The sequence below is a fragment of the Thunnus maccoyii genome, chromosome 14 (genome assembly GCF_910596095.1).
Source record: "Thunnus maccoyii chromosome 14, fThuMac1.1, whole genome shotgun sequence".
NCBI classification, from domain to species: domain Eukaryota; kingdom Metazoa; phylum Chordata; class Actinopteri; order Scombriformes; family Scombridae; genus Thunnus; species Thunnus maccoyii.
The window spans coordinates 21,044,163-21,070,761 of NC_056546.1; the positions used below are offsets into that span (position 1 = coordinate 21,044,163).

The 26,599-nt window shown below is 39.4% G+C and overlaps 1 protein-coding gene across 6 annotated transcripts in view; it reads right to left on the reverse strand.

The window, feature by feature from the left end:
- Window positions 1-26,599, reverse strand: part of macrod2 (mono-ADP ribosylhydrolase 2) — a 423,644-nt gene that overhangs the window by 31,830 nt on the left and 365,215 nt on the right. For all 6 annotated transcript variants that reach the window (XM_042432917.1, XM_042432916.1, XM_042432915.1 and 3 more), the window contains exon 9: window positions 5,352-5,430. In XM_042432917.1, coding sequence (XP_042288851.1) covers window positions 5,352-5,430 — 79 coding nt within the window. The remainder of the gene's footprint in view (window positions 1-5,351; window positions 5,431-26,599) is intronic.

A 26,599-nucleotide genomic window follows, 5' to 3' on the forward strand; every position in this document is an offset into this window, starting at 1 on the left:
AAAGCGAGGTAAATGGGAGGTAATGCTAAGGCTGGTGAAGCCAGTCAGCCTCTTTCAGCTCCCCAGCTATTCAACTCAATCCTCAGTGGAGCCCCCATCAGGGCTGGTGACTGCTGCTGGCCCCCGAAAAAAAGATGATGGCGTGAAAGGGGGGAATTGAGAGAGAGACAGAGAAGAGAGTAGGGGTAGAAGATAATGGATGTTTGTTTATTTCACAGGACTGAGGAGCAGTAACCAAGGACTATCACTGGTTGCTATGCACCCCTGAATTTTTTAGTTCTCGAAGAAGACGTTCACTGCCGAGGATCATTATTACAGTCAATCAAATCTGACATTAAAGTGACATTAGAATATCAACAATTATGTAAAATATCAGCTTATGGCTTCATTGACAAGTAGTTGAATTTTTCTGATCCTATTAAGGCAATCTTTAGAGAACCAGATGCTTGTTTTACCAACTGTCAGCACAAATATTCACTATTAATCTTCTAAAAGGACGTGTGGGTGCATTGAATTTGTTTATATTTGAAGGTGTCACCCATGTGAAGGAATTTTTATATATATGTCATATATGAAAACACTATTTTCATATGTGTTGTGTATGAATTGCTCCTTAGACAAGCAGACAGTGAGGGGCAGACAGCTGTTTTATTCCTGGTCGAGCTGACCCATCTTTAAGATTGTTGCCATAGAAACAGTGCTAAAGTAAACAATCTTATAGAGATGTTGTGACTAGGGACAAGGTCGACTGGGCGCTGCCTGAATAACAGAGTGGTTCAGCTCTTTTTTTCAGACTTGATGTGGCACTTCACTGTGTCAACACCAGCACTTTGATATGTTTTTGTTTTTTTTTACTCCTTCAGGTTTGTGTTTGTCAATAAATCTCTTTGCTTAAAACATCCATATCTCCTGGAGTTTCTGTATTTATGAGTTATCCAGTTTTCAATATTTTCATTAACAAATTGGCGTTGTTGGCAGGATTCAGGATTCAGTTGCCACCATTATTGAGAGATCTTCTCCCATTGTACTAGGTCAAGACTGTATGGTGCACGGTCCTCATTCAGTATTGAAATTTTGTGGGGTTTTTTGTTTGTTTGTTTGTTTGTTTGTTTTACAATAAACACTTGGAATGATGAAGGCACTTGCAAATGACAGGGTGAAAGAAAATGTAAACCAGACTTTGGGGTTTCATTTGAATTCTTTAAGATGCTCTGCTACTCAGCATATGACAGCAGCACATCGCTCAGGATACGAGATGATCATTCTTTCCAGTTCCCACATATCTTTAAAGCGCTCACCTCCCTTAAATTCAGCCACTCTCCTTCTGCTGATTGAGGCAGAGAGTGAGCATGATTGCCTTGCTATTATTGAGACGAGCATGTGTCCAAGACCAGATTGGTTGCAGACACTGATACCTAATTCTGATCTGATTCTCTACACTGACCTTTCAGCATGTAGACCATCTGGTAACAAACACCTTGCTGGCTATGCCATAGTGAATGAAAGGGTAGTGATAGAAGCTTGAGTATTACCTAATGGTATCTCGGCATAGGCAGCTAAACTGTACGCACTTACAAGAGTGCGTATTCTAGCCAAAGATAAAGTTGCAATCTTGTGATCCTGTGACACTTGGAAATGGATTCACTGATTCTGCAGCCAAACAAGCTGACATTTTCTCTTGCTTCATGGTACGTCAATGTACCTCCTCACAACCCTCAAATCTAATGTGTACATTTGGTTGTGTTTCTTTTCTCTGTCTATCCACCATGTGCTGGTACATGTTGATCATGGGTGCACATATGTAGGAAAAGGGGGGGATAAATGGTTTGGACACAAAATAATTTAAAAAAAGAAAGAAAATAGAAGTAAATGAACAACACTATAAGTCTCCATAGACGATAGTGGATAGTTTATTGAAGCAATAAAACTTCTTCCAATGATGATTTTGTTTTCTTTCTCCATTTTAGTAGTTTTTGGAAGCATTAGGATTATGAAATCGAATAATTAACTGAAAGTTTTAAATTTCTCTTTTAATTTCTTCTACAAAATCCTACATTAGTGAGATTTCTCTATCCAATTTGCATTCCCTTTGTTCATGTCATTAAACTTGCACTTTTTAAACTTCAAATATTTCTTCCTGTTTTATTTTGGTTGAATTGACTAAACCAGGAGAGAGGATAGTGCAGGGAACTATGACGAACAGGAGGGAATAAACTTCGCAGGGAATAAACAGTAACTGCCTTTGTGGCCAAGATGACTCAGAGTCTTGTAACAGTGCTGGGATTTCAGTGTACTATAAAAGAGAGATTGCCCAAAACAATGAAGACAACAGGACTAAAATGGCCATTTTAAATTTTAAACTGATGCAATTGAGCCCGAGATGCTCTGAAAATAAAGTGTGACAATATTGTAAAGAGATTTTTGTCTTGTTCCTCTTTGTCAGAGTGATATTGCAAAATTGCCACGACAATCTGGGTTTGTTTTCGGGATCCTAACTTATACTGTTCTTCATCCAGCTTCTACACAAGTCTGCGCACAGCTGGCAAGGGTTAAAAAAACTGCCTAAAGACCTAAAAGTCTACCTCCCCTGGGCTGAGAAGAGGCTGCTTGTGGGATTGTGGGGGGGAGACTGTGTCAGACGGCATTCCCATGGGAACAGGACATAATACTGAAGAACATGAAAGATACTGTAGGGTAAAGATAAATATCAACAAAGGAAAAATAGATAAATTGATAAATGAATAATACCAACAAATGCCATATCTGGGAGACTGGAGAGTGTCTGCAGAATAACAAAATGGGAAGAGGTCATAGCAAACCTTTAATTGACAAGTCTGATATAATGAGATGTACAAATTGCATCCTCATGAAGTACTAGTGTGGAGTACCCCCCACAAAACAGCTCTGCTTTGGACTGATGAATACTTGACTGCGTATGTTAACTAACTACTAACTGAACTAATACTAACAGAAATGTTGAGAGAGTGTCATTCAAAGGGGCTTATTCATTTATTGCAGATTGCTGATTTTGTTTTAATCAAGTCTGTCTTAAAGTCTTTGTCTCTTAGATGGAACGGACCATTCCAGGTGCTGTTGACAAAAGCAGCTGCTGGGAGGGCACAGAGAGAGCCATGTGGGTCCATGCCATGCCAGCCATTGCTAGCGGGTGCTAGAACCAAGAAGAGGGATTTCCACACACTAAAACAGACCATAGCTGAGTAGTTTCACCTGGCCAAGCCCAAGCCTGGGAGAGACTCCACCATCCCCAAAATTCCCCAGATTTCTGAGAAAGAAGACATTGTGTGGAGGGAAGGCTACACTCAGGGCTGAGTGTGGCCCCCAGACTATGCAAAAGAAGAAGACCGATGAGCCACTGAAGTGCGTAGCAGGAAATCAGTGGTTTGAGAGCCCAGGGCAGAGTAGATATTTTTACCCAGGAGTACCAGTAACACTGAAAACATAAGAGGCGATGGGGTCATTACCACTCACTCTCCAAAGAACTGTGTTCCTGTCTGGTAACAGTGATTAAACGGATTTTTCGTAGAACGACAAAAGCTGCTACTCAAGCACTTCAATTGGTTGTAAGCAATAAAGACAATAATGTGAAGTTGATGTATTGTGACAACCAAGGTTTTGAAGAATGGATTCCACCAGGTCTACAGTTTGATGAAAAAAATGTCTGAAGATGAATGTGTTTGACAATCATGTTCTGATAAAGAAACCAGAGAGCCGGAAAGGGATTCAAAAGTATGTCTTTACTCAGTGGAATTAAGAGATACATGTCAGTTCCTATCCGCAGATGGAGATCTAACATGCTGCCACTTCTGTGTCTCTGCTTTATTTTACAGTTAGTTATAGTGTATGGTTAATGTGGCTTGCTAATGCAATAATCATTTAGTTAATCATATGTTTTACTAGACTGCAGGTAGTCTTAGGAATGCATATTGTTTGATTTTTATTTTGGGTCTTTACTATATATTCCATTCAATCTTATACAATCAGGTATTCGAATATGTTTTCAATTCATATGCATAGTAGTATGTACTCACATGGATGTACCTAACTTTTTGTGTCTCTAGTACTTATTTCAGACGATCACTACATATTCCAATTGCTAGAATCACTAGAATCATTAAATACTTTTGAATCTTATATGCTAAGTAAGCATGCATTTTTCCACACGGTTATTTTTGATTGATCATTCACTGCAACATATTTGATTTATGTGAATTATTTTAACTTTAATTGGCTATTCTCTGAGTCACGCAAAATGGGTGAGTTGAGATGTTTAATTTTATTCCTATGGTTTTTATTAAGATTAATTTTTCTTCTGTTTTGATTTGGTGAATTAAGAAAATATCTTCATGTCTGATTAGATGTGTATGGATTGGTGTTAACACATCTAAGGGTCAGATATTTGAGATTCACTATATTACACTACACTACATTCATTACATTTTTACATTACATTATTAATTCTTGATTGTTTTATAATCTATTCATATTAATCATTGTACATTTTGATTCACATGAAGTTTGACAAATGATGTTTGATTGATTGAGGCAGGTATATGTTAATCCAACTCTGAAGGATAATGTGGTTGGTCATTTTTGTTGATCTTTTTGGATCAAAAAGGAGGGAACTATGAAGGAATTTATATATATGTGTCATATATGAAAATGCTCCTATTTTCATATATGTGCCATGTATGAAATGCTCCTTAAACAAGCAGACAGTGAGGGACAGACAGCTGACAGCAGCCAACCTGGCTTTGTGATTGTTGCCATAGAGACAGTGCTTAAGTAAACAATCTTATAGCCATGTTGTGACTATGGATAAGGTTGCCTGAGTGCTGCCTGAATAACTGAGAGTGGTTCAACTCTTTTCCTTCACTTCACTGTGTCAACACCGGCACTTTGATATGTAACTGCTCCCTACTTGATCGATCAAGTTTGTGTTTGTCAATAAATCTCTTTGCTTAAGACATCCATATCTCCTAGAGTTTCTGTATTTACGAGTTAACCAGTTCTCAGTATTTTCATTCACAACCCAAGCCTGACAAATCCTTCTACTACTGCTTCCAGTCACAAGATATCTCTTGCTGCAGATTTTTCCTTGGCCACACAAGGTAGCAAAGCTGCCTAGCTCAACACAAATGGTCAATTAGGTAGATGGTGACATCACATGATACACAACATCTTTGAAAGGAGTCCTTGGAGAAAAATAGCGTATTAATTATTTATTAATCCATTTGCAAGTTAAAGTCAAAGCAGCAATGGGCAACAGAGGAGATGTAATTATATGGTATTAATGATATGCAGTCGTGTCAAGTGGTAATTAACACACATACCTTGAAAAATGACAGACATTTTCTTCTTGTAGATGGCAAAGTCAGTCTCAAGGAAGACGCAGAAAATGACCCGTGTGATCTGCACAAAAAGAATAACAGATGGAAAATCAATTAGTTGTAGATGCTCATTTCAAAAGGTCTCTGGTGAACTACATGACAGAAAAAACTAACTGGACAGGTTTAGATATGATGATAATAGTCAGCAGGACACAAATCCATTCAGAAATCTAATTTATTACCCTTCCAATCAAGACCACCCAACCTAGACCCTCTGAGACAGCTTTTAGCAAATATTACAGCGCATTACATCAGAATAAGTATTACTGAATGGGTGCATTGGTTAGAGCAGAGCAATATGCCTCAGTATCAGAGAAAGTGCAACGACATGAAATTGCAACATTAAAGATGAGCAATTGAGAAAGCTTTCAGTCAGAATGAAAATCACAAGAGAAAATGGCAAATAAATTATTCCACTCTACTCGTAAGGATAATAAAGCCTTAATTAAATATTGAAAAGAAAAACATTTGTTAAGTAAATCTGATATTGAAATCTCAAGCAAATATGAAAAGAGGCTATATATATATATATATATAGGCAGACAACAATAACTGATAATGTATAAGCTTTGTAAAAGTAGAATTTATGGCAGAGCTGTTGTATTGGATTGCATTAGATTACACAGGTGTTCCCAATAAGGTGCTCAGTGAGTGTATATATACAGTAGTTTTCAATGTATATGCTGGTGACAACTGTGGAACTCAAATTTGGCCAAAGACATCACAGAGGTGGAAGTTACAAAAGTTCACTTCTTAATAATGTTGAAAATAAATCTATGTACTGCAGTAGTGTAAACATTGGCTGCTAAGATGAATTAAAAGTCTGTTTGCTATGTGAAAAAGGTCCATTAGACAGACTCAAAAGGTGAAATCAGTCATATTACAGAGGCTTTGTACAAAGTAACCATAACAGATCAGAGGGTTTTGATGATCAATACCAGTCACTCCTTTGTGACCTCCCTATCTAGTCAGTTTCTAAGCTTTCTGGCCTGGCTTTTGGTATTTTGTGGAAAGGTGGAACCCAAACCCACTCCACTACCCACTGTCTGCACTGCACTTGGTTTAGTTTCTCAAAACCTGAGTAATCTTTGGCACATCATTTGAAAGCTGTAAGGAACTTCGAACTCAGAATTGACATGATATATTGAAAACCTACAGTATGATGTGGCTCACGTTAACCACAACTTTAGCTATGGTTTGCGGTTGACGTAGTACAGCGAAGGTTGTTATAAGATGTTAAGAGCCAAAGTTTACACGTCTGACCAACATGGCAAAGATTTAGAAACCAGAGAGGTTCCTCTCTATTTGATGAACAGAACAAACAGTGATGTAGAAGTAAAATAAAACTCAAAATCTATTAGACATGACAAGGAGTTTATAATGACAAACTACTACCTATTAATTAACCTCAAGCATATTTGAGTTATTTTACTTCTATTTGCTGGCTGTAAAAAATCGGATAAATATTTTGTCTGGGAAAATAAATCTCTTGCATACTAAACTGAATAATGGAATTTTTTTGGCCCCAATGCACACAAGGATTATAAAGTTGGATCACAAAACATAGTTGCTGGTGCTTTCAGTCATCAAGACATACATATGCTAAATAATTGAACATGTACATGATGCACAAACATGTCACTTATGCAATCACCAATTGAACAAATTCATCACATTCATGAAACTGTCCATTAACTTTGTATATTGTAATTCATCCTGTAAGTAGGTTTAAATAAACCTTTGGTTTTTGGTTTGTGATAATGTGTCTAAAAAGAATCGTACACTGAACTGTTGAAAGATTGCAGGGAAAGAGGTCACCCCTTTCACTTTCACCCTTCTCCATTGGAGTCTTAGATGTGCAGGCATCAGTCACAGTCACAGAGATGCATTACACACCGCGGCAGCAGGTAATCGCTTGACTGAATAATGGCAATTTTACACAACAGCCATAATGGTAGCTATCCGCCCCGCCTATCCTCCTTCATGTAGGATAGTGATGTTATGGGGGAATAAAAGGAGCTCACTAGCTTTAACCCCATTCCTGACCCTGCCCGACACAAGGATCTGATTCAAAGAGGCACCCTTCTGGTGTTCATACAGACATATATCTATTAATAGTTTATGATGCGTGCTTTGGAGTAAATGTTAGGGGCTGAATCCAGGATGGTAACATTTTATTTTGCTGGATGCCTGGGGGGGAGGGGGGGTGGGCTTTGTTCATAAAATGTAGACTCACTCTCTCAACCCCTCAACCCCGACAGAAAATGAAAGAAAGCTTTAAGTCTCCTTTGAAGTTGTGGGCTCACTGACAAACAGATTGTGCGAAAAGTGATAATACACCAAGATAGTGCATACCACTGGGTGCTGGAAGGCCACAGGACAGCAGCTCCCCAGGAGTTTCCATTACTCTTTTATGGAGCGCCATTCTTAAACTGACTGCCCACTGTGAAACAGGATGAATCATAAATTGACTCATAAATTCATGCCTTGCATTGAAACACACAGAAATGCACACACGTACGCATACAGACACACACACACACATGTTGTCCTAGGTCACTTTTGGGGACATGGCATAGACTTACATTAATTTACTGTAGACTCCCCCCCAAACACACACGCACTCACACTGAGTGCTGAGTGTATTTTGTATTCAATGAGATAAATATAAATATTGCTCTGAGTTAACTACCAACTTGTGCTAATACAAAAGCAAGCAGAAACTATTTGTATCCATGTCATGCAGACTCTTCTCCCTGGTTCTCTCTGCCTCTCTGTCAATCTCTTTGTCTAGTTTCTGTTACAGCATGTCCACATTCTGCAGAGGGCTTGTGCAAGCTCTTTTATTCTACAGATCAGAAACACATCGTATGGTCTTTGACAGACATCAGCCGGACCAAGATGCCAAATGAAACCAGAAATGCTGGTGTAGAGCATTGACATTCTGTCTGTATCCAAACAAACACTGTTGGCTGAGGCTTCTTAACAGTGTAAAATGAAACAAATACAACAAAGAAGTTGATCTAGGACTTTTTCTTTGTAGAAGTAAATTCCGCTAGCACGAGTGGGTAAACAGCCTGTTCTTTCAAAGTCAACTAGCTTATCCCCTGCATGCACACATACTGTATGGTCATAGAGGAGGAAACTATGAGTAATTGGAGAGCATATTCCTGGATACTCGCCTGAACCAAGATCACATGCAAAAACACTTTTAATTATATACATTTTACAATTTTACTTTTAATTATGCAGACTGGTGATGACATACAAAATCATCACTCTCTCTACAAACTGCTTTGATTTGTCACTGTTTGGTTAAGTGTGATATTGAGTCTTTTTTGGAGAGATTAGTTGATGAAACAAAATGTCATTACATGAGTGTAAATGTTCTTGAGGGTGGAATATATACAGAAGGAGAGCTTTTTCCTATATTGGCACTGGTATAAGTGAGCACTGTGGAGTAGAAAATGTTACTAAATACTTAATTTTAGATTTTCAATTTTGGAAAACAGGAACCAATACTTTGCTCAGAGGCTATGTGGTGTATGTGTATGTACTGTATGTGTGTGTGTGAGAATGTGTGTGTGTGTTGAGCGTGCACCCCGCAGCCGTCAAGGTTGAAAAAGTTAATGGAAGACTAATTAGAAAGCTGGGATCACTGCATGCTAGCCTGCCTAGTCATTACTCATCCCTGATTGGAGGGCCTTTGCCAAAGGGTGAGCACAATATGATTGGGTCCCCTGGTTGCATATGGGAGGGATGGTCATCCTGACAGAAATGTGTTCCTCACAGTGAGGTGTTGAGACTGTGTAGTTGGCTTGACCTGTAGGTCTTTGTGCTGTGCTTGGTGAAAACATCAGCCACCTCTGACATAAGCTGGGACGTCAATGGACTCAGATGTTTGATGAAAACAGTGCATTTCCTCAGAACAGCACATCAAATTGTTTAAACAACATCGTTTTGACATTGTGAATGAGTTTATTAATGTGAATTTTAGAAGAAAATTGCTAATTGCCTTAATTATAAAGTACAACTCACAGTAATATTACGTGAGCTTCATTGTTGAAAATATGTAAAAACCTGAGAGGAAGTTGAGCTTCTAGGTGACCAGCAGTACATTGAGGGCATACTTGGTTTTCTATTACACTGTACAAATGTTTATTTATGCTGCAGACATTACCTGTCAACACTGATACAGTATTGTGAAATATTTAATGATGCAGGTTAAAGATCTCATTTTAATTATTTCATTAAAATCCTCCGCAGAACACTTTATTCATGTACCCTAATCAATTCAAAACCAATGCCTCTTAGTTGTAATTGAGTTCTGAATATATGATAAGATGAGACTAATTAATATGATAATGCAAGAAGTTCAACCTACGCCTTTGTAACTCATTAGCATGGCACATGAAATGCAAAGAAAAAAAGATTCGTGAGTGGCTAGCTCTGTCATTTTGTGGCAGATGCATGTGCCTGTGTGTTAATGAGCAACATGAAATGACATGAAAGTGTCTTTTATTCACATTCCTTGTTTCATGAAACATTGTATGTGATTTTTAATTTGTGTGTATCTGCAGCTCATCATTCTGGCGCAGGGCTCACCAGGTGCCCCACACTCCTACTGGCTGGCTAACAGATGAGCTGTCATAGCTGGCCACCCATGCCCATAATTACATTGGGGGCACTGCCAGCAGAATCTGACGTGCAGGCACAACGGACGCACTTTTGCTACTTGCATTTCCTTCTTGATTCTGTCACAAACAATAATAGGGACAGGTTGCCCTAGCATGTCTGCTCCAGCTGGAGCCCCAACCCCAGGGAGAACTGTGTCTATGTCTCCTGTGCTGCCTCGTTACTGAGGTACCGGCTGATGCAGAATCCTGAATGGCTGCATCCAGATGGACAACAGCTACCAGAGACTGATACACAATATTAACACTGGCTGAAATAATTCATTCATTTGCTTTATTTGCTTATGTTCAAGGTCGTAGCGAGCAGGCATCAGCATGCACTGGATGGAAGAGAACCTGGGCAGGTCACCAATTCATCACAGTGGCTGGGCATAATGAACTGTGTACATCACACACTCACATATACACACAGTAACTGTATGTTATGTTTGTTTATGATTTACTCATCTTTGACATGATATATATATGACATGTGTTGAGTGTTGCGCAATAGTTGCGTGTGTGATCATACACAGATAGTACATGTCATTGTTTGAGATAGATTGAATAATTCCAGTGAATTATACCTGAGCCAGAAATATCTCTCCATAAAACACAGCCTTCTAGCTGCATCATCAAAGCCATAATCAGCGAGCTCTAGTCTCCTTTGTTGTCAGCAGCGCTGGATTGGATAGACGGTTCACTTTGAGGCAGGTGGACCATATCCAGGCCTTATTACTGATGTAATTACACACACCTGCGTCCCCCTTACCACTAGTACAGAGAGTGTGCAGCTTGAAAAAGCAGGGGAAAAACTCTGCTTGGTTCTGACAGGCATCTATAGTCGGAGCTGTGTAAACACTCAAACATACATAAACATTTCCATCTCCTTCATGACCATGACAGCACCGCTACTCAGTCCACGTTTTGCTGCTTAAAATCTGCTCATCACTGTAACATCCCTCATGTCCACTCGCTTTACCAGAGGTTGAGATTATGTCGGTGGCAGGGCTGACAGCGGCAGCCAAGCACTGGCACCGACTTCTCGGGTGAAGCGGTGAGCAGCACCTCCATTTGACTTTGATTGACCCTGTCTGCTGAGAGAGCTGCAGCTCCACCTGCAGCAAGCTGGTGAATTATCATTTCAAAGAAGTGCCCAGAAAAGGTTATCCCTTTGAACAAAACGCCTCCATCCATACATCAAAGGAGAAGCCTGACATTGGGCTTTGAGAAGCTATGGTTACGACCAAAGCCTGGAAGAAAGTGCTGAGCTCAAATTCCTACTTTCTAAAGCCGGTCGATGTTAGATGCCCACTTTATCACGATAAGGGCAATAGGATAGTCAATGGAGTCAGCTTAATATTGCTAAACAGACGATAGATTTTGGTAAATGCTTATGTACACAATTATGCATGAGTGCTCAGCACAGTGTGACTAAATAGAAGTGATAACATTCTGGTAGCTGTCTGGTTATTTCATCAGTGTAAAACATCACTATGCTGCTTCTAAAGCTGTATGCAGTGCAGAATATAAAACATTTTGACAGGAAAATGCTGTCTTGCTAGATTTGGAAAAATCCATAAGATAATATATCAGCAATTTGTATGTTAATTCAACAAATGCTGCATGTGCCTCACATTTTTTCTACATTAGAGCCGAACAAATAGTTCCTACTGTATTATTCAAGCCTCATTGCTGCACGGCACCGTAGACAAAAATTGGAGTACAGCATGCTTGAGGCCTCTAGCATTTTAGCTCACATTTTCAAAAATTGTTCTCTCAAACTGAAAGAGACAGCATTTGACTTTCACAGGCTTTGAGCAGTTTCTGCCAGCTCCCGCTGCCAACAGCAGTAGCACTGTGCTATCTGATTTAAGGAAAAAAAAAAAAATGACAGACATGATTTCAGACGGAAAAATACACAGTTCATCCACCATATTTTATTCTATAACATTTTCATATTTAATCTTTCTGAAAGAGCAGGGCAGTCTTTATGGATTTTAAATTCTCCAGTAAATGTTGCCAATAAGAACACAAAACATCATGCTGGAAATATTCTAAGGTGGCTGTTTTATCTCAGCAAGCCTTGTCCCACCAGAGTTAAAGAAAATGTCAATAGCCTCCCACAGTGACTGCAACAACTGTAACTGCCATCACTGAGCAGCAACTAAATGTTTAGTAGGACATTAGCAATGATAGTAATGAAAATCTTTCACCACCAGCAAAAGGACTTGTACATATCCTGGACAATCTAAGGGTCCTCCCGGGATTCACAATACTACAACATCTTTTGGAACTGTGCAATAGATTTCCGTGACAAAATTGTCAATTAATATGGATGGTCAAATAATTATAATGATGGAGTACTTGTGTTGAGTCTATGGGGAATAGTGTGAGTGTGAAGTAGAGGGATCGAGCCATTTTCAAATCATAAAGATGAGAGGTAGTGCAGCTGTGGACGAGGTCAGAGGGGAATGATGAAGGAAGGACTAATATGAGGGCTGTATCTATGATCCATGGCTGCATTGGTAATGATCTGACCCCTGGACAGCCACTGGCCTATAACAACCTCTGCTGATGAGGCAGAGTATGTGTGTGTGTGTGTGTGTGTGTGTGTGTGTGTGTGTGTGTGTGTGTGTGTGTGTGTGAAGGTGGAAGGAGGGTTCTTGTGATAACTTGTCTATATGTAAAAGCAGTGTATAAGGTCTAAGCCTTTCTATTGGGCCGAATAAGAGAAATGTAGTATTTTTCTCCTTACCTAGAGTTGGACAAACTCATTAATGCCTTTCGTGGGTGTGAGCAGTTTGAAAGAATACTGAACGCTGAGCTTAATGAGCTTATTATTCAACAGGTCAGTTCGTGGATGTCTGTAGAGCATGCAGCTCCTCTAAAAAAGCTGAGAAATACAACCTCTTCAATAATAATAGTATAATATGTTCCAATCTTAGCCTTGGCCCATATGAGGGACACAAACTTTCCTGAGCATGTGGTTAATCTACAAGTCTACAAGTTTGTCTGACTCTGGTTAAGGGAATCCTGTGAAGTTTTCAACAAACATGATTTTGTTTACATTCAACATATTTCTCACCAAAATGCATTATTGCCCTGAGGCAACAAACACGTTGAATGAATTTCTTGCCTCATACAACCTTTGTAAAACCTTTGTTTGAATGTTTTGAAACTTGCTTGTTTACATCAGCTTGCAGTCCTTTTCTGCTTTTATTGGTTCATTGCTAGCTTTTATGGCCCACCAACTGTTAATATATATGACATTACTGCCCACTGCATTTGGCAGAAATGTCATACTACATCCCCTCTGTGCTTATGGTGTGCATGTGCATCCTCGTGATACAAACAAATCGGGGACCCATAAAGCAAAAATAATGGTCTCTTTAGCACCACACACCACCATTCACTTCACAGGGTGATTTTAAGAAGGAAATAGCACAGTACAATATCCCACAAACTGAGCTAAGCCTTGAAGTTTATCTTCAAAATAAATTCTAATCAAAGCAAAAGTGCTATATGGTATTGCCCCACAATATTATCTGCTAGCTAGGATCTCGCAATGTTCCTCTGCATGAGTTCATCCCTCCTGCTGAGCTCCTTTAAAGCAATGACTGGTCTCTGATGCCTTTGCTGTGCTCCCAATCCCCATATTGACCACCAATAGGCAGTATTACATGTCAAGTTGAAGGATTGGTGCTTCATAGGGATGTGTCAGGCTCTGTGTCTGCTCATCTGCTCTCTAGCATCACGCAGGGGTTATCCTGCTCAGTTGTCAAATCCACTAAAGTTTTCATTTTTCCTGTTTCTATTTAGTCAATATCTGCTCCGTCTCTGAGAGAAGACCAATAAGAGCCAACTCAGCCTCTCTCTAAGGGAGCCTAGTGTGCAGCCAGGTATAGACATCCTCTAAGCTGAACCTGTTACGCCCAGCTCCTGTTGATAAAGTCATTACGTAATGTGTGTTTCTTGTCAGATAGAAACACTTCACACAACAAGTGCAAACCCTTCTGGGTCCAGCAGGGGAAATTGCAGGGAAAACACAGTCTCTTACAAATTAAATCTACTGATGTGCACTAAGGAAAAAAAAACAATACAAATATGTCTTTTCTCTTTCTCAGATAAATCATTTTTGATGTTTCCCCCTGGTGTATGCAGGATTTGGAGTAGACAGTATTTCTATGTGTGCTTGTCTGGCATGTCCAGCTTCTCCTTTCTGCTGCATGTTTGTCCTGTCTGGGCGCCACTGGTTCTGAGGGGGTTTCCTGGGAGGAAATATGTGGTGTGATTCAGCCAGGTCCTCTCCAGTTTGAGCATTATACAAAAGCTGCCAGACGAATGGGAATCCAATCACAGCTCCCCACGGCAAAATCAGCTGAACTGCATACAAGCCTGGATCTGACTGCCATATACGTATGTGGAGAAAGGAGCACAGGAACAGAATACCACTGGCAGAGTCATGGAGAGGCACATAGGTGGCACCAGTGACCTGCAATTTATCTAACAAAGATGTCCACCTTTTCTTCAGGAAATCGGATGTGCTACAGCCACCGGCAGTCAAACAGCGTCTCTGTCCTGTGCATTCTTATTAACCGTACTCTCTCCAGCCTTGAACATGATAATGCAGATGAGTGAGAGAGCGTGTGGGCTGTGCTATCCCTCGCTACATAGAAATGCTAATAACTTTGTCAGTTCTCTAAGGCTTTACCCACAGGTGGTGTTTTTTTTTCTCTTCCTGTAGAGTTTAATGCCATAAGGTCAGGAGGAACACTCATTAGAAAGTACTCCGCTTCACATACACTTTATCTAGCTAGAGCTATTACCCCTTTGTTACCATTATAACAGAGTCTATACAAGATGCCAACACAATATTCAGGCAGAAATATTAATATTTTTTCCTTTTGTTCCTGCTCATCCACCGTCTGTATTGGAGCTGGCACTGAACCCTCAAAGAAAAGGTTCATTAAAGCCCTTTTTGCTTTCTAACTAAACACTGACACAATGAGCTGAGTAGTACTCATTATTTTGTCTCAAGTTTAGAGATGAGCTTACTTTTTCAAACATTTGCCACCTATATGCAGACAGACTCACAAATCTAAATCCTCTCATTATGTTGGTAAAGCCATCCTGTGATACCAAGAATATACAACAGGTTTTAGGTCTCTAGAGATACCTTACAGGACGATACAAAAGATAATGAAATACGCCTAAATCTAAAGAAAATATTAACAAACATGTTTTACGACAAAAAGGTGATCTTTTCACATTAAATGCAATGCAATGATAGCCACTGTGGGGTTATGACAGATTTATACACTGCTGAATGGAACACAGGGTGAGTGTAATGGCAGGAAATAAAGAACAGAAAAACTGGTCCTGAGAGCGATACCATATGGCTGTGTGGGCGACATCAAACGGGGTAGTAAGCCTTAAAGCAGAGGTGCTGTTTGACACAACTTACAAAGTGGAATGAAGATCTGATCTGGACTTTGTCAGATGCATCAAGCAAATTTACAACCTCTCGTTCAATGTGAATTGCAGAGCGTGTCAGGGCAATGTATTTACAGTGACAGACTGGCAGAAGGTAAAATGCTTTTTGAGAGGCAGGCAGATTGGGATTACCATGAAAGTAGAGAAAACAGTTAAACATTACAAGATACAAAGGGGGCACTCCTGAGCAGCGACATGTGAAGATGCGTTAGCCCGATGCTCTGCAGAGAGTAACCATTTTCTACATAAGTAATGTACATTCCCCTCCTAATAACTACATGTCAACAGTTACAACACTAAAGTTGGCTGTGGAGAAATTTATCACCGTTTTCCCGTAATGTCTGTCTAGAGACCCAAGTGCTCCAGCGAAAGGACAAAGTGACCAAGCTCAACCAGAAAACTGAAGACCTGGAAGGAAGACAACGCCAGTGCAACATCCAAATTCAAGAGATAAAGGAAAAATTCGAGGCAGGTTCTCGCCCTACCCCCTCGGTGGCCAAGCTACTTCAAGAAACCCTGGGTCTGGACACAACACCGACACTAGACCAGGCAGATTGTAGTCTGCAACCAGAACCTGCGAGAGGACATCAGCCCATCTGAAAAATTTTATTACTACCAAGAGAAGCTGGAGGTTCTATGGAGAGCGGCGAGGGTCAGTCCACTGACCTACAATGACAATGATCTACCACCCACTGTTGTGAAACACAGAGCCACTTTCAAAGAAGAAAAGGAGCTTCTGCACCACGGCCAGGACGTGACATTCGGAATGCTTTATCCAGCATGAAATAAGGTCTCCTCTTCTCATGGAGAAACAATATTCACTGACCCAGATGCCACCAAAGACTATGTTATGAAAAACCTACTTCCAGACCAGAATCGTTTGGCTGACAGATAAGTGCTCTGTTAACTAACCCAATGCTAATCATAACATGAACCAGCACAGGCTGTGAGTCGTTGTGACTCATAATTATGAGGTTCAGGCCGGAAAATAGCGCAAACCTAAAACCACAATTCAATATACTGTATATGTTATGTACTATGTTTCCTTTGCAATCAGTATTACTAGAGGCAACTTTTGATTCTTCCTTTTGCATATAGGCCTATTTTATGTTTCCCTTCCCTTGTGGTAAACAATAGAGTTTCTAAGAAATTTAGAAGAGGGAGGGAAGGCTCTGATGTTTTCTATTATTTGTTTTCACCCTTGAAATGATATATAGGGTAAAACCTAAATAATACAAAGCAGGGGGTGGTGGTACATTTAAAACAATATACAGTAAAGACTGAATATATTTTCTTTCTTTTTTTTTTTCTTTATCGCTACATTGCACTAGATTCAGTGCTTTTTTCTTTTGTTTTTTTCTCTTTTTCTTTTGCCTCTCAACTGGCAACCAAATATGTGATTGCTTACAAACCTTTATATTTTCTACTCCTAAATGCTGTTTCTCTTCTGCAGCTATGTTAAAATTGTTAAAGTTGACATAATGCATGTCAACATTAATGTTTAGGGTCAAGACTTTGCTTTGACCCTACTTTGCTGCTCTCTGCGAGGAGCAGTGCAGAAAGTCAAGTTCAGTAAGGTTAGGTGTGAAGTTGCAAACCTTCATTCTGCATGTTAGGTTATAGCTCATTTAAAGGGTGAGTGGGGCCAGTGGGTACATGTTATACATATAGTCTATTTATGTCACTTTTTGTCCTTTTTTTTTCTCATGCTATGTTATGAATGAACGAATGAATGAAATTTTTATTATTGTGTCATGCATACAACTGTATGCCCAGCCTGCATGGGCTTACAAGTCACCATGAATTCCAACAAGCCAGGACGAAAATACAACATATATATTGTAAAAAGAAAATCTTTCATCTTCAGATCTAGAGGTCATCAGTAAATAGTACAGACATTCTGAATTACAGTTGGAAGCTTGCCATATATTACTGAAAAGTCTAAGTAAACACTAATTAAACAATCTATCTTGCCTTCTTTTCCAGGCTTTTGAGATAAAGTTAGCAAACTTACATCAAATCAATACATCAAAATTAAACAGCCATTCCAGTTTTTGCTCATCTGAACAACAAAATATTTCAGGGTTTAGTCGAGCAATTTCATGAAACAGTAACTCTCTTAAGTCATCATAATTTGTACAGTACAATAGAAAATGGGACTCACTTTCCACTTCACCCAAATCACAATTCCCACACAATCTATTTTCCTCTGGAATATTTTTGAATCGACCAATCTCAATGGCTAGAGGAAGAATACCAACTCTCAACTGTGCAATCAAAGATCTTTGGCCTCTAGATAAACGAGATGTTACATATAATTCAGGGCCAAAATTCTGTTTGATATGCATATATGTTCTTAATTTTGGCTTTAACAGAACATTTTCAAACCATTTTTCTTCAAATTTCAATAGAAGCTTGTTTTTAATAAAGTTAACATTACAGCACAGGTTATTCCTATAGATATACAGCATATCCACCTCCTCAAAGATTGAGTGAAGCTCTTTTGCCCATGGAGAACTATATAATTTACTCCACATAAATACTTTCTTATTTATTCTGTCCTCTGCCATTTTGATTAGACGGTTCCACAATCGGATCATTTCACATTTTCGTTGTATAGACCCTGGTACCCAGCCCATGTCTCCCTGAACTGCTGGGATCGGAGCAAATCTATGAGCCCCCAAAAAACATAGTATAGCTCTATTCTGTATAGAGTCTATAGTTTTAGATTATTTTAAACCCCGCACCCCTGCAGCATAATTCAATAAGGGGGAGACACATGCATCATAGAGTTTGGTATATGTACAATAACCAAGATCATTACATACTTTCAATTTGTTAATAACTGATCCCAAAGCTCTCCCAGCTGAGTGAGCAAGAGACCGAATTCCAGCCTCATGAGTCATAAATTCATCAAAAAAGAAACTCTAAGGTGACTGAACCAAAACTAATTATTTGTGTACTTCTTTCCATACCTTTCTTTCTGAAATGTATTATTTGTGTTTTACTCTTGTTTATTGCTAATCTCCATTTATTGATAAGTTCAACCAAAGCAAGGCAACACATATTAGAAGAAAGAAAATTTTCTGGAAATAATCTAGATCGTCTTTTAGTTGGAGAGACCCTAGTATTAACTTCCAAAAAGGACATCTCAGTAGTAGCAATCATTTTAAATTTAAGCATTAACAAAGAATGGTCTGGTAACCTGCACCTCTCCTCTATAAGGTCAATACATGCAGGGTTATTGTTCAAAAGCTCAGATGAGGTGATCACTTTAAAGTCAATACAAGTGTCCAGACAATCATGGGGGGTTATTATATAGTCCACAACAGCTTTTCCTTTTGATGATATAGATGTAAAGTTGTCATCAGCAGGATTTATTCTGCCATTTAGAACACAGCATTTTGCAGTCCCTGTGAAATTCAAGGAGTGATTCCCCATGGCTGTTTATGCTTAGGTATATGGCCACTCGAGATGGAACATCATCAACATCACTTAAACAATCATCTTTTTCTGAGATGTGACTATTAAAGTCTCCACATAAGTAAATAACATCAGCATCCAAAGAATAAACCTGAGCCAGCAAGTGACTGAAGAAAGTAACTGAGTCCCCTCCTCTTGTAGATCCCTCTGGTGGTAAATAGCAGGAAAAAATAATTAACCTATACTGCAGCTCCCGATGTTCCAGACGTATTCATATTATATCATCCATAGTTTTATCCATCACTTTATTCTAAAATGTTCCAACAAATAGTTTTTAATCAGGATACCAACTCCTCCTGAGGTTTTTTTGGCTCATACATGTAACTTCCTATTGTTAATGAACCAGGAGTAGCCTGATACATTATACATAGTACATAGTACATTATTACTACTCTCACTTATTTAGCAGTCACTCTCTTTTATGTGACTTATTTCCACCAAGTGACTGGTTATGGCTCCCAGTAATCTGACATCTTAGACTAAGACCTCCTCCACTACTTTCATTACCTGGAATGTTAAAGGGCTCAATAATGCAATGAAGTGCGACAGGGTGCTTACACATCTCCAAACCTTTAAACCAGATATTATATTCCTACAAAAAACACACCTTCGTATGACAGAACATTGCAAATTAAAGAAGAACTGGATAACCCAAATATATCATTCTATCATCATAATCATCATTCTATTCCGACTATAAACAAGCACTTCGCTTCGCTCCTATAACATTAAACCCTTTTTTCACCCCGGCCCAGAAAGAGCCAGCATTTAAATTGTGGTTCAGAAATGGTATAATTTTCTTGAAAGACCTCTTTGTAAATAACTCATTTATCTCATCTGATACCTAAAAATTATATCACTCAATCCCATTTTTTAAATACTCACAAGCTCGACGCTTTGTCATGAAACATTATACAATATTTCCACTTCTCCCACCAAACTGCCCTTTAGAGAACTGTTTAAGCCCTGACGTAAACCTTATTAAAGTAAACCATATTTCAAGGCTCTATGACACAATTCAACACATCAATCCTCCAACACTGACCAGTACAAAAGATGCTTGGGAACAAGACCTTAATGTGACTATCCCTGACACCATCAGGGATCTCATTATTAGTGGCATTTACTCCTCATTCATTTGCATTCGCCACTGTTTGCTACAGTTTAAAGTTACTCATCATCTCTACTTTACTAGAGATAAATAGTCAAAAATGTTCTCAAACTCTGATGCCAGCTGTCCTAGATATCACCAGTCACCGGCAACAATGGGTCATATGTTCTGGTCATGAAACTCATTAAACAATTTCTGGACCTCAATATTTGAAGCATACCCATATATCTGCAACAAAACAATAGATTCTAATCCATATAGGAGGATATTTGGTGATCCTTCAACAGAACATAGCATCAATTCATATCAGTCAAATGCTATAGCATTTACTTCACTGTTAGTGCGAGGGTTAGTTCTAATTAGATGGAAGGTTTCCTGTCCCCTCTCTTTTATAAAATGGATCAAGGACGTCATGAGGTTCAGATAGAGAAGCTGAGCTCCCTTCTGAATGGATCACTTAAAAAATATAACAGAACCTGGTTTCCCTTTATTGATTATGTGGAGAACCTATCCTTTCCAGCAGTCTGATGGCAAATTTTATACATGAGTTGATACTCGGATCTGATTCTAATTTCTGTTTGTTTTTTTTCTCAAGTGCTAATAACGTGTACACATTTCCTGTACTGTACAGCTGTTGCTGTTGTCCAACATTTATTCTTTCAATCTTTGCTCATGGATCCTGCCTTAGCGTCATTTTCTGTATGTTTATCTTGGCCTTGAGTTGTTTTTTTCCTGCCATACATTCCCATTACCTACTGTATGTATCTGTGACAGAAACAGTCCACTGCTATATGACAGGCTCGCTCTGTCATTAAAATATTCAAATGGACTTTATTCTGCCGGTAGCATGAGGGGGTTTCTTGTATTTATCTCTGTTTTTATTTTGGGGGTTTTTTTCAGCTTTTTAGTTTGTTTTGTTTTTTGCCTTTTTGTCTGTTGTTATTACTGTTAATGTTGTTTTATTTTATTGTATGGGGAAAATGAATAAAGTGTTCTCAAAAAATAAAATAAAAAATATTACAAGATGCATAATTTATTCATAAATTAAAGTAAATAGTAGAATATGTTAGATTGCTGTGACACTACTCAGGTTAAATGTAAATCAGCAAAACTATGTAAAAACCATGTCAACAGACATACAGGCACAGATGTTGATGTTGGTACTGGAATGGAAACAAAATACAGTTCTCACAGAGCGTGCCCCAAACAGTGTCTTTGAAAGTAGTGATTAAGATAAAATTGTCTGGTTTTGGTTTCCTTTGTGTTGCAGTAACTGGCAGCAGCGGACTGATAGGAGGTGCCAGAGGGTGTTTGCTCTGGAGATGGGAGGCTGATTATATATTGTACATGTAAGTGGCTCACAAGGTTTATAGCAGGTCAATCAACTAAAGGAGAGTCACACCATGGAGGTTTGTCTAAATGAGTGTCATCCACTGTAGCCTTTACTTTTTTGATGACAAACAGCTGTGTAATACTAGATCTAGTCACACAAAATCCCAGTTATGGGCTTTTATATTTTGATGGCAGAACCTTTACGACTGGCCTTAACATGCATCTTACATCTGGATATCTCGGCTATATTTGATGTACATCTTAAATAAAAAGTCTATTCCAGCATACGCATTGAAATCTGATATAGCTTTCCCTTAGTCTGCTGAAGGCTGATTTCTTCTGATATGTATTCCCTATGTCCTTTTTTCTTCTCTTCTTCTCCTCTTCTAGCATTACTGTCCAAGCTACCTGCCACCTTATTTATAAGTAAAACATAAGTGTGTTTACATAGGCACTTTTAAAAATCAATTAGAGATTACTGTCATGTATACTCAGGTGTTCATGTAACCAAATGTATCCCAGGTATAGGATTTATTGCATCTGTGCTCTGCTCAAATATAATCTGATTACTCTTTATGGTGTTCATTCTAGGTGCAACAAGGGTCAAAAATCTCACATTGGGAAGATCGTCTACAGTAAATCGAATCGGGATTTGGGTCTGTAGTGGGAGGAAGAAGACTTCTAGTTAGCCAAGCCCAGCTATGAGAGCAGTTATATTATATGCTGGGAGAAGACCAGAGTGCTGTCATGCTGAATTCCTAACAACTTATAAAAGAAGACCATGGGAATCACAAAGCTATTGGTTTAATGGGAGAAGAGGAACATGGAATTGGATGACCTTAGATTCAGATGAGTTTAACACAAAGTTTAATGTGAAGAAAACCTTACAGAGAATCTATGACTTAATCTGTGAGGAAGCCAAATGAAAGCAAGATTTTGTCATCATTGACACTCCAGCACAGTCATATCAATGCAGTGGGGGAAAGGGGGAAAAAGGTAATTCTCCCCAGACCCCCTGATTTGCATGATTTCTCTCAGAGCGAAAGTAATATATCTATATTAGTGTCAGTGTCCTTATGCAGGTTTGCTGTGCTGCACCTCAGGGTAGAGCCACATGCTACTAACCTACAGCTACTTAAAAACAAGAAGGGATCCTTCCAGGCCATTCATGCTAGACACACAATTCAGTCTGACTGATCAGAGAGCTCTAACTCTAAGTGTGGAGTGTTACTAAAATAGGCGGCACTGCGCTTTTCAAACACCACAACAAAATTCAAAAGACCCCCTGAGTAACAATAAAATAGATAAAGTGGGTCTAATTAGCATGGTTAGTGGAAGAAAGTGCTGTGCTCAACTCTTGAATATGAATCAAAACGTTTCACTTGTTGGCAGATTAAAAAAAAAACAACACACACATCAAAAAATGTAAAAATATCTAATGACTTGTTGACTTTAGCGGGATATCTGCAGGGTAATATGACATAAATAAACAAAGAGATCTGAACTGTTGCAGATATGTGCTGTGAGAGAGTGGGCAACAATATTAGCTAATATTGAAAGACTGCAGTCAGTTTGGTAGTTTTCAGCAGTTTCTCTTTGCTAAGGCCCCAATCAGACAGAGCTCTTTTTGCAGGTTGAAAAACATGAGGAGCACGGCACTGCCTTTTTGTTTATGCCTACAATTTAAAAAAAGAGCAGCTTCCTGCGTCTTTTTTTAATTGTTGCTAAGCAACCACAGAATCGCCTGTCCTAAACTCATTCCAGGTCTGCTGTTTTCTTTTCAGATCATGGTTGTTAAAGTCATATAGCTCTGGGTATCCAGCAACAGCCCCCACTAGTTTGTCCCAGACTGGTCTGGTTATCTCCACTTGTTGTCATCATCACCACAGTAGGCCCATCTCTCAATTCATCCGATTGGACAATGAGCACTTCTCCGCTCTATGTTTTCAACTCGAGGCATTCAGGGCGCTCCTGCAAAAACGCAAGGTACATAGAGTGGCAAAACGTGAGGTACTCAGCAACGCAAAAGCAGTGAGTAAAAAGCTTCACTTTCATTGAAAACAAAACAAAAAGCCACCCCAGGCTGCTAAAAAGCACTCTGTCTGATCAGGGCCTAAAGAGAAAAGATGGTCATTTGCAAAATTTACATGAACTGTAGCGAGGTGCTTTTATTGGAAGAAAAAGAGCTGTAGAGCAGAAGATGCTATATTTCTATGTGGCAACCACATTAGCCCAAGGTGCTGAGGTAGTCTGTGCCACGCATGATGGACGGTCATACAGCGCAGCTCCACAGACTAGTGTTTCCCAGCTCATGCACTCTCTCCAGCTTTTGACAACTATCCCAAGGAACTCTCCAATCAATACAGTATCTGTTTCGGACTGGTTGTCGCTTAGAAAATCAATGACCTCCACATTTCTTACACTGTTTTCTACACTGTCTCTTGTAAGCTCCCTTAAACCTGACTGAAAGCAAAGCAAAAGCTAGTTATCTCCCAGCCTCATACCTCAGAGATGAGATGGGTGACACTTTGTTAATACGACAACTGTGTAACACAGGCCACAGAGTGCTGCTGTAGTTAATAATGCTAATAAAACATCACTTTGTATATGCTCTTAGAAAAAGACAAACAAGGATAAGTAGGAGAAGAAAACACACTGCAGAAAATGTATGATGAATGAGCAGGGTCACTAAGTGACTAATACCCGGGGATAAGAGAGAGTATTTCCCCCCTGTTGTTAATACTTTAATAAACAAGGACATCCACTATTTTCAAAGTAATATATCCAGTTTAGGTACTAATTAATGTTCCTGATAAATATGGACCGTTAAAGATGTTTCGAGGGACTAATTAGATCAGTGGAGGAAGAGCCGCTAAGCATGCTGTGATATCACATGGGACTGTGGAGTAAAGAGGGAGAGTACTCATTTTGTCATGTGGCGGAGACCCGGTCGGCTCAGTCTTAAGGAAATCCTCCCTGCTCCATCAAGGGGGAATCATGCTCTAACATAATGGCTCAAGATTCATGAGTAACATCCAGTGGATAAACCGCTGGCAAAATAATAAATGTGATTCATCTTTTTGTGGCAAACGGCCACTTAAGACAGCATCTGAGCTGTAAAGAGGAGCATTGACGGGGCCTTTGAGAGAGTGATGAAAAACAACAGGGTGGTGTGTTGGGACAGACGAGCCCCCAGTAAGCCTGTCTTAACCACACCTCTAACCAGGTCCAGGTGGACACTCTCACTCTCTCTTCACTGCCAAGTCCTCCAAAATGGGTCAGCACAGCCACAGAGAGGAAAAAAAAAAAAAAAAAAAAGTTTTTAAGGAGATATGGTTTCATGCAATCGCTGAAAATGCTGTTATGTTTTTGACCATGTAACGCAGCACAAAAATTAAAGTCTTAACATACCCCATAAAGCCATCTCTCCAGGATCAGAGGACCAGGGAGGAATAAAGCCCATATTGACCCTGTAACCTCTGGAAGCGCACTCCTATATTACCATTCTGCATGCCTGTGCTTTGACCTTTTCAAATCCCTCTTTAAAGGTTGCATGTTCCTGTGTCTGTGGGCTGCGCAGGCTCTGCAGGAGCAGCCGGCTGAGTGAGCGCACCTCGCCTCTCCACAGAATGACCTACAAAGCTATTGTATTAAAAGAACTGTATTTATCACTGCTCTCCACACCACTCTGTTCTACCTGCTGCATGGAGAACATAACCCTTCCTCAAACTCAAGTGCTCCTCCACTCTGCACTTTGAAAAGCTTTTTAGGCACGATTGGTTAGAGGGATCTCTGAAAAGGAAGCCTATCGCTTGGCTGCTTTGAGAGGTGAAAATGGTATTCAGGAGCCACTGAAAGTTTAATCAGTCTGTGATATGTCTGTGCAGGGCCGTCTGAAACACAGGGCTTAGCTAGCGCAGGCCAAGACTGGTAAATGAATACAATGGGGCTGTGTCAGTTTTTTGTGCTGTCCCTGTTGATTCTATCTCCATTGGTAATAACTTTTCTCTACCAATTCTCTTGAATCTCTAAAATTAACGCACATTTAACTGATACTTGGCATTAAGACTTCTATATTCAAATGTCTGGTATAAATCACACTCCTCCGCTCCACATGTCAAGATCTTAAAACCTGTGTTGAAAAAATACTGACAAGTGCTGACAGCAAGGTATTTATTCAAGCCAGAGGGAAGGCCTGCGTACAAAGGGTTAACCTGAGGGTCCAAACTAGGAGCTTGGCCTTTCAGCTTTCAGTTTTTTCAGCTTTTCAGATTACAAGTGAAGCTGTCAAGATAGCAGATGATGAGGGTCTTTGGAATAACAGGTGCTTCAGGGAAGACTGTAAAGTAGAGGCAAAAATGAACTGTTAGCCATACGGACTAGAATTGTCTATCCTTACATGTGTAGTAATCATCACAAGTGACACCTCTGTGTCAGCTGTCAGCCCAATTTCCTGTGATGAACAAATATGGTCTTCTGCCAGTTTTTGATCCAATGCAACGGAGCACCAGTCTCTATGTTCTATATAACCTCATTCAATTTGAGTAGCAATTTAATGTGAGCAAAAAAGACTGTTAAAATACAAAAGCAATTTTGTTTTCAAGCTATATTTGACCAGAGACTGGGCCGCATCATATCAGGCAGCTCAGATTTAGTAACAAAACAAAACAATTAGCTGGAAATACACTGTAACCAAGAGTAAAGAACCCCAAGGCAAACAGAGCCACAAGTTCCCCATAATTCCTCCAATAATCTAATTAAGATACTTACTGGAACCATGGCAAGCTAATGAAAGGGCTATGACACATTTGTACTCTAAACACTCTCTTGCTTTATCTTGGTGCACTGGGAAAATGGAATTATTTCCACAAATGCATCTGCAGTCTGATATCCTTTCTCTCCTGGAATGGTTTTGTTTTGCCTGCCTTATCTCATCTGCTGATCTCCACTCCAATCTTATTGTTAATTCTTCCAAGACGGGAACACAACACAATTCCATTTTAATGATTAAAAATAGAGGTTTCTAGAAAACCTAAGTAGGTTAAATAAACAGTGGAACTCCGACGGGCATAACATGACAGCAGCACAGCTCTTTA